Source organism: Stegodyphus dumicola, chromosome 11 (genome assembly GCF_044657685.1).
Source record: "Stegodyphus dumicola isolate Sdum_Otavi_A_Nest chromosome 11, ASM4465768v1".
Lineage (NCBI taxonomy): Eukaryota > Metazoa > Arthropoda > Arachnida > Araneae > Eresidae > Stegodyphus > Stegodyphus dumicola.
This window is the reverse complement of record NC_140778.1, coordinates 83,268,567-83,280,804: the sequence shown is the minus strand read 5'-3', so window position 1 is coordinate 83,280,804 and position 12,238 is coordinate 83,268,567. Positions and strand designations below refer to the sequence as shown.

Sequence of the window (12,238 nt, the reverse complement as noted above, 5' to 3'; positions counted from 1 at the left end):
TTAGTTTAAAAAAAACTGCAGTGGTTAGTTACTTTTAACTCTAGTACAATTATCAACATTATTCTACATCACCATATTTAACTCTTTCATTGCTACAAATGAAATATCATCTTCCAAGAATAATCGCTGAGTGCTGATGAGATACCTCCTCCTATAAACAAGGTTTTTCTCTATTAACGCAGCACATTCAGTGACTTATTTATTAACTTTTCAGTGCATCTCAGTTTATATTTTGTAAAGTTTATATTTGTATTATTTTGTTTTCATAGAATTTCTACAAGATTGCATCAATAGCATAAATTTTACAGCTTTGGTCAAATTTTCGTACTTGTGCAATTGGCTTTTTTACAAATAATACAAATTTTTAACTTTTTTTAAAACAAAAATGATAAACAGAAAGCTTTCTTTGATTGATGAGACAAAATTATTTGACAGAGAGTTTGCTGATGACATCGACTCATCAGAAAAGCAGTTGTGAAATTAGCGATCATGTTTCCGATTCAATCACCAAAGATGAAAGTCATGACACTGAACTGAAGAAAGTGCAGAAGGAGATGAGAGCATATATGAATTCACTTCTGTGTGCTTCAGGCTTGAATAACAAAGTAATAAAAAAAATTCAGAAAGTAGTAAAACTGATTATTCTCATGTGGCTTTAACATTATATTATGAAAGGCGTAAAACTGATAGGAATTACATGTCGACAAATGATATTTTTCATTAGTGGCATAATGCATCCTAGATGTGCAGATCCAGAACATTTTTTCATTCATTTGTCACTAAAGAAATTATGCAAATTATTGTATCAGAAACCAACAAGTATGCAGAGCAAAGTATACATGAATCAACAGCCAAACCAAAAAGCTGCATATGTTTTTGGAAACCCACTGAAGCTGTAGATACTGAAAAATATTTAACTTTTTTTAAAAAAAATGATAAACAGAAAGCTTTCTTTGATTGATGAGACAATATTATTTGACAGAGAGTTTGCTGATGACATCGACTCATCAGAAAAGCAGTTGTGAAATTAGCGATCATGTTTCCGATTCAATCACCAAAGATGAAAGTCATGACACTGAACTGAAGAAAGTGCAGAAGGAGATGAGAGCATATATGAATTCACTTCTGTGTGCTTCAGGCTTGAATAACAAAGTAATAAAAAAAATTCAGAAAGTAATAAAACCGATTATTCTCATGTGGCTTTAACATTATATTATGAAAGGCGTAAAACTGATAGGAATTACATGCTGACTAATGATATTTTTCATTAGTGGCATAATGCATCCTAGATGTGCAGACCCATAACAATTTTTCATTCATTTGTCACTAAAGAAATTATGCAAATTATTGTGTCAGAAACCAACAAGTATGCAGAGCAATGTATACATGAATCAACAGCCAAACCAAAAAGCTGCATATGTTTTTGGAAACCCACTGAAGCTGTAGATACTGAAAAAATATTGGGACTTATTTTTGCAGCAGAAATTTATCAAGAAATTTCATCCTGAAGACTACTGGTCAAGTAATTCAATATTAGAAACACACAATGGCAGAAGACTGATTCAAACTATTATTAAGGTTTTGGCACTTCAGCAATGATCAATAAACCAATGGTTATAGGATGTACAAGTTGTAAAAGATTTGTACTTTCTCCTGGATAATTTTAAAAATATTTATAAACAAAGTAAAGAATTTTCAGTAGATGAGATGATAATTTTGTGGCAAGGATGTCTTCTTTTTCATTACTATATTCTGGACAAACAGCACAAGTGCAGTGTAAAATTTTACATGCTTTGTGATCCAAGTGGTTACATATAGAATGCATTTGTACTTGTGTATTGTGGTATGATGGATCCTATGTTTGGATTAGGTGATGCAGAAAGTTTAAGTATAGTAAATCCTTTCCAAACATGGAGATTATGTCAAAACTGCATTCCACAAAGTTAACTTTCTATGAAGAAAATGAACTGGTATAATTCAAATTAAGAAAGTATAGATAATTGAATATTATTGCAATTAAAAGGGGAAAATGAAACAAATGCAATTTAAAGGAATTTCTATTGCTGCTTAATACGTAGATACACGATAGAATTATTTTCTTAAATAGCTAGGTGATTTTTGCTTGGGATAATATCTGATGCAACTCACTAAACATTTCACAACAAGCAGCACAAAGCTTTTCAATACCTCTCATAAAGTAATTCCTTCTTTCTTCATTTGGATAAAATTCCATTACAAAATCAGACAGTTTCTATGCTTTTTTTAGCAGGTCATTTAACTTGCTATGTTATATGTTAAAGGCTCTTCATCGTCTTCACTATTGCTGCTTTCTTAGTTAGCTCTTGTTATAAGATCATCCAGTTCTTCAGTTGTCATTTCATGATTGTCAATCTCTAACTAAAGCTTTAATCTCTCCTTCTCCCATATCTGAAAATCTTTTGCCATCTGTTGCTTTTGCAATTTGCATGATTTCCCAAGCTTTATTTTCTGCTGATGAAAATCTTTTAAAATTGTTGACAACTTTGGGCCAGCAAGCATTCACTGTTCATGAATTCACATGCAAGTATAATCATTTTAATGGTGTCTTATGTTGAAATGCTATCAAAACACCATTAGTGCGTCTTGCTTTCCTTTATTTAGTGTGAGGGGTTCTCAGTCATGGGGGAATTCCTCTCTGGAGAGGAATTTCATAGCTTCAGGAAGGGGGGGGAATATAGTCAACCTTTTATTTAACTGCTCAGTATTTAGTTTTAGTTTGTGAATACATAACAACAACAAAAAAAAAGCTACTTTTATTCAAGTTTGGGTATTTATCAACATTTTCCATACTTTCTGCAATTTAATTAATAAAATACATTAAAAAATTATCTAAATAATAGTATGCTTCAAGTTTTGGAAGGGAAGGCATGAATTTCTAGCAGAGGGGGGGGAGAGGTGCATGGGTGATAAAAGGTAGACAACCCCTGTATATAACAGGCTATAAATGCTTTTATGATTCCTTGATCTATTTGTTGGATTAAAGAAGTGGACTTTGGTGAAAGGAATAAAACCTCTACATTTGGATGCAATGTTGTGAGGGCTTAAGCACAGTAAGTAACCATACTAGAGCATTCTAAAGAATTCAGATAACTTTTTAAAGCTCATGTTTTGCTGTTGTATGTAATATATGACTTCTTTAATGAATGAATTTTCAAACCAGTCATTAAAAAGGGCTAACTCAATGCTGCTGACGCTCTGCGGAGTGCGGCATATAATCAAAATTCTTGTATTTGACAAATTAAATGGCAACAATTAAGAAAATGTGCATGCAAAATAATGTTCCACAAGTCCATTTCATGTTTGCCAAGGATTTGTATTTCTGTAATGGCTTTGATGGACAAAATTCTAATCAAAAGACACATGCCTTACACAGAGTTACTACACTAGTATTCCTATGGCAAATAAGCTCCTTGAAAACAAGACAATGTTATGTGAAATACTGGAAACAAAACAAAAACAAAAACAAAAAAACACCTCCCTAAAGAAGATGTAAACGAAAAGCTAAAACAAGGTGAAACAACAGACAGCATCATATGGTTACAATGAAATAGAAAGACAAATGAGATGTCCTTATACTTAAACTGAACATTCTGGTAAAATGAAGATCTCAGGTGATAAGAATTGAAAAGTGGAAACTGTCACCAAACCAGACTCTGGTCTAGATTACAACAAACACATACGCAGGATTGATAGAATTGGTTAGCTACTTTTCTATTACTCAATGTTGCAGAAATCATCAAAACGACACAGAAAAATTGTGCTTCAACATTAGGACATGATAGTTTTTAAACTCTTATGTTTTGTACATTAAAAGCAGCAGAAGGCAAATTCAGAAGTGATTCTAGTGAATGCAGGTGTACATCATTTTGTTAGAAATTATTTCATGCACCATAAGCCTTCAGATATGCTGCAAATGGAAGACCAATATTATGACACAATATCCCCCACATCAATTAAAGCTCAACCAACATGGAAGCATGCCATGTGTATTCCCACTAAATTCAATGAGAAACATAACATCTATGCAAACCATGCACATCAAAGCATGTATTATGTGTAGTGCCTTGCTTTGAAAAATGTCATAGTTTAGACTAATTCTAACTTTATGCAAAATTAACGATTATTATTATTTTATGTCCATATACAAAAATAAGTTTTGATATAATTATAGATATTCTTACTGATTACAACTGATTATTATTTTTTAGAGTAAAATAAAAAAAATTAAAAGGAATTTAGGACTACAGGGGGACTCTCAGCACATGGAGGACGAAGGTGTACCACTGCCATGATGAATGTGTTAATAAACTCAAATGTCTAATGTGCTAAAGACAATTTTTTTAATAATCTTTCTTAAAGTATTCAATAAATTATATATACACAAATCCAAACGTTATATATTGCAAGTGCAGAAAATATTTGTTTTATTTTTGTGTGCTTACTGGAGATTTCATCATCAAGTGCTATCAAACTGTGATCAGTGTTGTGGAATTAAATATAGCGCATAGAAAAACAATTGATGTGGCCCTCTAAAAATACACGATAAGGACATTCTGCCCCATCTAACCGCTTTTTCAGCTAAAAAAAAATTACTTCCTCTTCCTCCCCTCCAAAACATACTCAAAATTGGTAATGATTTTGTAGCACATTCAACGATATATATATATTTTCAATATATATATGAAGTATTACAACATTTATAAAAATTTCCAGGTGATTTCTTTTGGGAATATGTGCATCATAATACTCTTCATCTCATAACAACAACATTTAAGAAAAACAATGCAGTCAAAAGTCTTTAATCCGGACTCGTTGGGACTTCACAGATTCTGGATTATCGATTTTTCCGGATTATAGATCATCAGTTTGGTAAGATGGCATACAGAAATTATAAATTAAAAATATGAAACCGTAATTTATGAAATAAAGAGCAATTATGATCTAAAGGGTAACAAAATTTACAAAAAAAAAGCTTTACATTTATTTGTTTACTTTATTAAACATTTCTTTCAACGCGCGCATGCGTAAAGCATACATTACGCATAGTCGAAATTAGAAAATTGCAACTAGAACACTATTTGATGCGTATTCGTGATATTTATAATGGCGAGAAATTTGATTTAAATCATATCAAAGACGAAGTACATCGTGATGAAATACTACATTTAGTAAGGAATTATAGGCTGAATAAAATAAAAACATCTGCCCTGAAGATAAGGATAGTGCTGACAGATCAACTTCTAGTTCATTGCGGTCGTCGTTTCCATCCCCCCCCCCAGAGCAGCGTGAAATTGATAAACATATTTCGGAATGATTAGAGAATCAAAGGATATGCCTTTATCTATTTTTTGCAGCAATTCCATTTTTGTTCGATGGACATCGGAACATGCTTTCACTTTGTAGATCCTTTGGTAGCTCCAGAATCAGAAATTCTTTTTGACATAATCGAAAGTTCAAGCTTACTTTTATAAAATTGCTCTAACAGTCTGCAAAAAATAATAAGCCGGATCCAATTAGAAGATTAAGGGACAACGCAATCTGCAACATTAGCCGAAATAGATAATTAGATAATTTTAGCTTAGCATATACCGTTCGCATGCGTAGACACATATGTGCATGCGTAAAGGTATTATGCACATGCGTTAACGCATTATGTGTTGATGCATGCGCAGAAAGTTTGTAGATTTGAGGTTCGAATTATAGATCATTCCGGATTAAAGACTTTTGACTGTATTAAACAAATAAATATATGCATTTTATAATAGATAAAAAAATAAACTGGAATAAAATATAATCACTCACCATAGCACAATGTATGCCAAAATTTGATGTGCGATGTTTCGTAGATAGTTCAACATTATGTAATACACTTTTTATTCTCTCTTCAGGAAAGCCATTTCTGAAAGTATACATTACAGGTACAATGATACACCTTGTTTACAACACAGTAAAAATATTTTAGTTGTCATTCATAAATAAATACTGAATTTTAAAATAGACCAGTGATTTTTTACTTCTATAACAAAAAACATACAAAAAATCAAAGACATATTAATTTCTAATTTTAACCTTCTGAGAAACATGATATTTTTAGTGGGTCATGGTGTTTGTTGTCACTTGATGCATATTTATTATTTAAAATACTGTGTTATCCTATTTTCTTTAATGATCTTGAAATATTATGAAAGCAAAAGATAAAAATAAGTAATTAACCAAATTTCGTGAGAGATACTGTCTAATCACAGATTTTTAGTGAGCAAATTCAAAAATCCACTCAAAGAGGTTAATCAAAATTATATATACTGGATCACATTAAAATCAAGTTGATATTCCTAATAATAATAAAAACAAGCAACATCTTAAATAAAAGTTATTCATTTTAACTCAAATAGATGATGTAAACTAAAATATACAAATAGATGATGTAAACTAAAATATAAGAAAACAAAATCTCAGCAGAATACCTGCTATCAATAGCAGGCAGTTTCTTTATCAATAATTTAATGTTTATATTGTGAATTTATGTATAGATTAATTTTTAAATAATTACAAATATAAGTTTAGCTTCTAAATGACTGCTTTAATAGATTCGATTTTTATTAGCTTTCCTAATATTTTTTAAAAGTTTAAGGAAAGAATGTTAATGTACAATTAATATATCCTCTTTTAAAATATTCTTTTGAAGCCATTATAAAAATTAAATTCTTTTTCAGTCTGATGCATCTGATAAATGTTAAACTACAAATGACTAAAAATTAAAAAAAAAAAAAAAAATCAAACATAACACAAAACTTTATTCATAGAAATAAATCTATACTAAGTAGTCAAATGATTTTTGTGGTACATTAGCTTTTAAAAATTTGGCTAAATATGCATTCTCACAAAATCTTCTCAGACTGATACTTTAAGACTCCCAGCAAGTCTTAAAATAAATAAAGGGGCTATGGAATTTAAGACATTAAGATTTAAATAAATCAGGAGCTATTTTCTTCTTTCTCTTTCCATTTGTAACAAATTCAGAAAATAAAAAAAAGTTTAAAATCTTCAGCTAAAAGATAGAAATAGTAAAACAATTTTTATTTTAAGCGTAACAATTATGACTTACTAATGTCCAATAATATGACATAATCAATTCTAATGGCCTTTACAACTTTGTACAATTTTTTGTTTTATTGCATAAACTTAAAAAGAATTACTTATATTAAACACAAAAACTTACAAATGTTCAAAAGTCAAAAGGACAGAAATAAAATTTACTTTTATGATCATTACATGCATAAAGAATTACCTATCAAATATTAAAATCACATCAACATAAATGACAGAGAAAAAAGATGTTATAATGAGAGGTTACAGTAGCAAAAACAGATTTTAAATATTCTCGTCAATCCAGGATTTTCTGTACCAGTTGTTTTAATGGAATAGTAGCTGTAGCTAGTGATTATCAGGACAAATATCAACAGTATTAATATTATTATGATGAATATGAGTAATCAATTGAGTATCGCTGTGGCTTATCTCACTTGCCCGACCAAATTAGAATAAGTCCACAAATTTTATCATGACAAGAAGCACAAGACTGCGACTGTTGTTGGTATGAGTTTTGGGTATCACATAGCTGACAAAACTTTGTCCAGCTCGGCCTCAATTTTTTTGAACAGCATCCCTGGGGACAGTCCAAAAATCTCCCAACCTCTTTCCTACCACCAAACCACTTCTGAGAAATTTCGGTTTCCTTTGTATTTTGAGTGCCCCATGCTGCACACATACAATACACTTACAAATATCCATACCTTCTCCAGAATTTTAACCCAAGTCCAGTGACCCAGAAGCACTAACCACTATACTAATCAGGGTAGCCAATATCAAAATGTATCCTTTTTTAAAAATTTAACAATGTACCAGGCATTTAAGAACAGAAATTCCAATTCCTATAAAATTTAATCATATTCTTCAAGTGTATTCTTTACTTTCAATTTAAAAGCAATAAGATTTCGTATTAGATATCATAAATGCAGAACTTCTTTCCAAAACTTTAAAAAAAAAAAAAAAAAAAAAAAAAAAAAACCACTTCGGATTTTATAAAGAAGACACACATACTACTGATGCAATGTTTCATTTTTACCTAGAACATTTGAACTAAGTAAAAATACTTACTTTATAACATTATCAAATGTTGATTCAATCACTTCCTTTACTAATCCAATATCTTTCTCAGCAATTTCTCTCAAGCCAACAGAAAATATACTCTGCTTCAGAGATCCATCATAACTATTTGGGTATTAAAACAGAAAACATACTAAATAATGAAACATCATTACACACAATATACTAAGGAATTATTTAAAGTTGAATTCATGCTTTCAGTTAGGGTACTGGCTAGAATAAAAATGCACTCATTTAGATTTAAATGTATACACATACATGAAATTTTATAATTATTCCCTATATGATAATAAGTATATAATTTTATTATTAAAGAATGGGAAGTTAATAATTATTAAAATGAAGATAACTGTTTTAGTACTAATATATAATTAATATTAGCTAATTAATAATAGAAGGATATTTAATTTCAAATTATATTCTTACATGGACAACGGATATAGGATATTTTTGTAGTTTCAAATCAAAGAACACAAAGGGAGGATTTATAGCACAAATATTTTTAATATTGCACTTTTTTATTTAACTAAAAACCACAATAAGTTACTGTTTCTATTATTTTATTTATTTTGAAATGTTTTCACTTTGCCTTACACTGGTTGACAATATTCATCTTAGTTACACCTCTTGCTGATCGTAAAGCATGCTACTTAATTTTCCATAGAGCTACATGTTGAAGCAACAAAATTTGAAAATTAAGTGTCAATAGTAGATATCTTCAGATCAATTACACAATAAAACAAAAGAGGAGGAAAATCTTTATGTATAATTTGCACTATAAATACAGCAAAATATTTTTAAAAAGGATTTTTAGGGTGTATATAAAAAACAGATAAGTATATAATGATGAGTTTTAAAAAATTAAAGTACCTATAGAGGCTATTCGCATATTTTTTAGATGACTTTCATTGTATTTACAGAAATATTTTTTGTTTTAAATGTCCCATTTGATACCTCTTATCCTTCATTATTTTTCTACACTGTAATTTCCAAGAAAATAAAGCCTTTCTTAGTACCAAAAGAGGTATTTTAATCCATTCCTCTTGAACAGCTTTCCAGAGTCTAAGGAGGACTGTAAGTCGACGTTTGGACAATTCACTTTTTAAGAGCACAAAAGTACAGAAATCCGTAGGTTATACGTCAGGAGATTTAGTAGGAATATGAGTAAAGGCTATGGCCTTGATACTCGATTGTTGTTCCATTTTTTCCAGGAAATTAACAGTGGAATTTGAAGTGTGGCTGCTTGCTTTGTCTTGATAGAGTTCTATTGATTGATGTCACTGTAGGTAAAAAGAAAATATTTTATATTTGAAAATTGGGTATAAAATATGTTCTTTTTAATATATGGATTTGATCTTAACAGTTTTCTGCACTTTGTTTAATTTTTATATCAAAAATTTTTTATATCATTGTATCAAAAATCAGCAACAACCATAAATCATTTTTAAAAACTTCCTTAGATTCTTTAAATTATGGTCTAAGATTTTTTTCCCTTCTTTTTGATGATAATAAATGGATCTCTTTCTATTGTAGTCATTTGAATATACCCAAGATTCAATTACTGTGACAACATTTTCCCATTTTTGTCTGAATAATTGTTTCTCATAGAGAATTCTGCAGTGTGTTCTGCTTTCGGTTGTATGTTGGGGAGAAAGACAATGCACATTATATTTCTTTTTCCTTTTAAGATTGAAATCAGTATTAATCCCTTTATTTACAGTTGACACTAAGCATTTTAATGATTATGCAACTTTACTTTGATTTCACAGATTCTCTTTTAACATTAAAGTTCTTAACTTTGCAACATTCGAAACATTCTGTTTTTCCCTTCAAATATGCAATTTGTACAATTTATCTCTTTGAACCAAAAGACATTCTGTTTTTTCTTATTGATAGTATCATGCATCGCTACTTTAGATATAGAAAATGATGGCTTTCACAACATTTTTGATTAACTAAATATGAATAATTTTCTTTGGAAAGAGCAAATATAGTTGTCCCATCCATGGCTTCTTTAAAAGTGATATTTCGCATGAAAACAAAATTGTCAAGTAGCAGATGATAATTTACACTTCCAAAAATTTAGTTGCAGTTAAAAAATGAGCAAACAGCCTCTGTACATGCAATTCATTAGCTTCATATTAGCAATAAAAAACTGGGATAGCAATTTATATAAACTATTTTAGTAAATCAAAATACCTTATAGTACAATCATGTATTATTACTCTTGTACTTCAGAAACCATAAAGATTTAGACTGTAGAATATTTTGGCTTCAAAATTTTATTATCGGTAACATTTTAATATATTTATATTATTGCATCATATCATATATGGTATTGCTTTCTTAAATACAAACATCTATAGTATTTAAACCTTTTTAAAATATTTTTTAATTTAAGTTAAGAGTGTGAGAAAAACTATCATTTACCCAGTACCAGGGCTATAGTCTGGCCCAATCCCAGACTCCAATAAGCTTTGATAAAATGGTGAATTAGGACCATCAGTGAGCAAATTTCCAAGTATACTTAGAGCAAAATTTTCACGTGTGTTGGTCACTCTGTAATTAAAATATAAGAAAACTCATACATTAAAATATTTGCAAATACTGAATTTTTAAATAGTATAAAAACAAATAGTTTAAGATACAAAAATTGAATATATAATAAGTTTTATGCAAAAATAATTGATAGAAAATTAAGAATTACATATGAATGCTAAAGGATACTGTTCTCATTAAATGATGTTGCAATAAAATATTAAGTTCTCCCCCCCTTCCAAAGAAGTTTAGTCAAAAGAAGTCTAAAGAAATTTAATTTTTTCAAATGGCTCTCACCACAATCATATGGAAATAATAGCTTTTCAGAACTATCAACTGTTTTCCATTTCCAGATTTTTTAAATTGGCATTCTAACGTGAAAATTTATAAGAAATCTGAAGTACTAGATAAACTGTTAGCAAATGTTACAAGACAGTTAAATTGAACAACTTGTGCAAAAGTAATTACAGCAATAAACAACGTTTTAGCATGTAAATTTAATTAAAAAACGCTTAAGAACATAGTTTACTTAAAGAAAAAAAAATTAATGTTGATGATAACGAAAAAATAATACATAATAAAAATCAGAATATAGTATGTTTTATTTAAGGTTAGTTACATGCTATTTAAAAGTCAAAACTATACAACACTTTGCTTTATAAAATGCACGATATTCAAATCTATCTTATAATTTAATATATAATATTAAAACTTAAAAAAATTATTTATACATATATTATAACTTACAGACATTCTTTTATAGGGTGCACATAAAAGTTTTTGAAAGTTTTTATTGGTAAAATTTGACTTTATGAACATTTTGTTCATATTCATTAGTTGACCGAGTAGCATATGGCTGCAGAGAACTCTTTAGTAAAAGGTTGTGATATGTGTGCTGCATTCTAAGCAAGAGAGGGAGAAAAAATGAAGATCCAAAGGAAGCAAATTAGGCAATCAATACATTGGCTTTCATACAAGTACAATGTAGTGTACTTGTATGAAATCTTTTATCTACAGTGTGATAAAAGCTTGTTAAATAATATATAGACACTTAAATGTGAAATAATGCTATATTTGAATGCATGAGTGAACATCAAATATAGATCTTTAATCATGGTGAAAGGCAGCTGGAAAATTTTAAAAAAAAGTAAGATCTCAGGAATTGAAAGATGAGGATCTACTGGATGCCAATGATAGTTATTAGATTACTATAGCAGAACTGATACAAAAGTTTCAGGCTCATAGGATGACAATAGAAAAGGAGATTCATATCCAGTAAGTCGGGGTGTGAACTGATATGTTTCAAACTTTGTTCAACAAAATGCATCTGGATTTTGGCATCAGATGCTAGCCGATGACAAGAAAAAAAAAAAAAAAAAAAACCACCTCTCTACTGAAATGTCAAAAGCACCAAACGGTTTTAAAAACTAGGCAAATCTCCAAGACTCACATAAAAACAAAGAATAACCCACAAAAGATTCTGTGAAGTATTTGG

At 29.5% G+C, this 12,238-nt stretch overlaps 1 protein-coding gene across 2 annotated transcripts in view; it reads right to left on the bottom strand.

The window, feature by feature from the left end:
• LOC118195507 (presequence protease, mitochondrial) overlaps positions 1-12,238 on the bottom strand; it is a 75,002-nt gene that overhangs the window by 35,908 nt on the left and 26,856 nt on the right. For both annotated transcript variants that reach the window (XM_035366834.2, XM_035366835.2), the window contains exons 10-12: positions 10,636-10,764; positions 8,197-8,310; positions 5,842-5,938 (exon numbers count right to left, since the gene is read on the bottom strand). In XM_035366834.2, the coding sequence (XP_035222725.1) occupies positions 5,842-5,938; positions 8,197-8,310; positions 10,636-10,764 (340 nt within the window). The remainder of the gene's footprint in view (positions 1-5,841; positions 5,939-8,196; positions 8,311-10,635; positions 10,765-12,238) is intronic.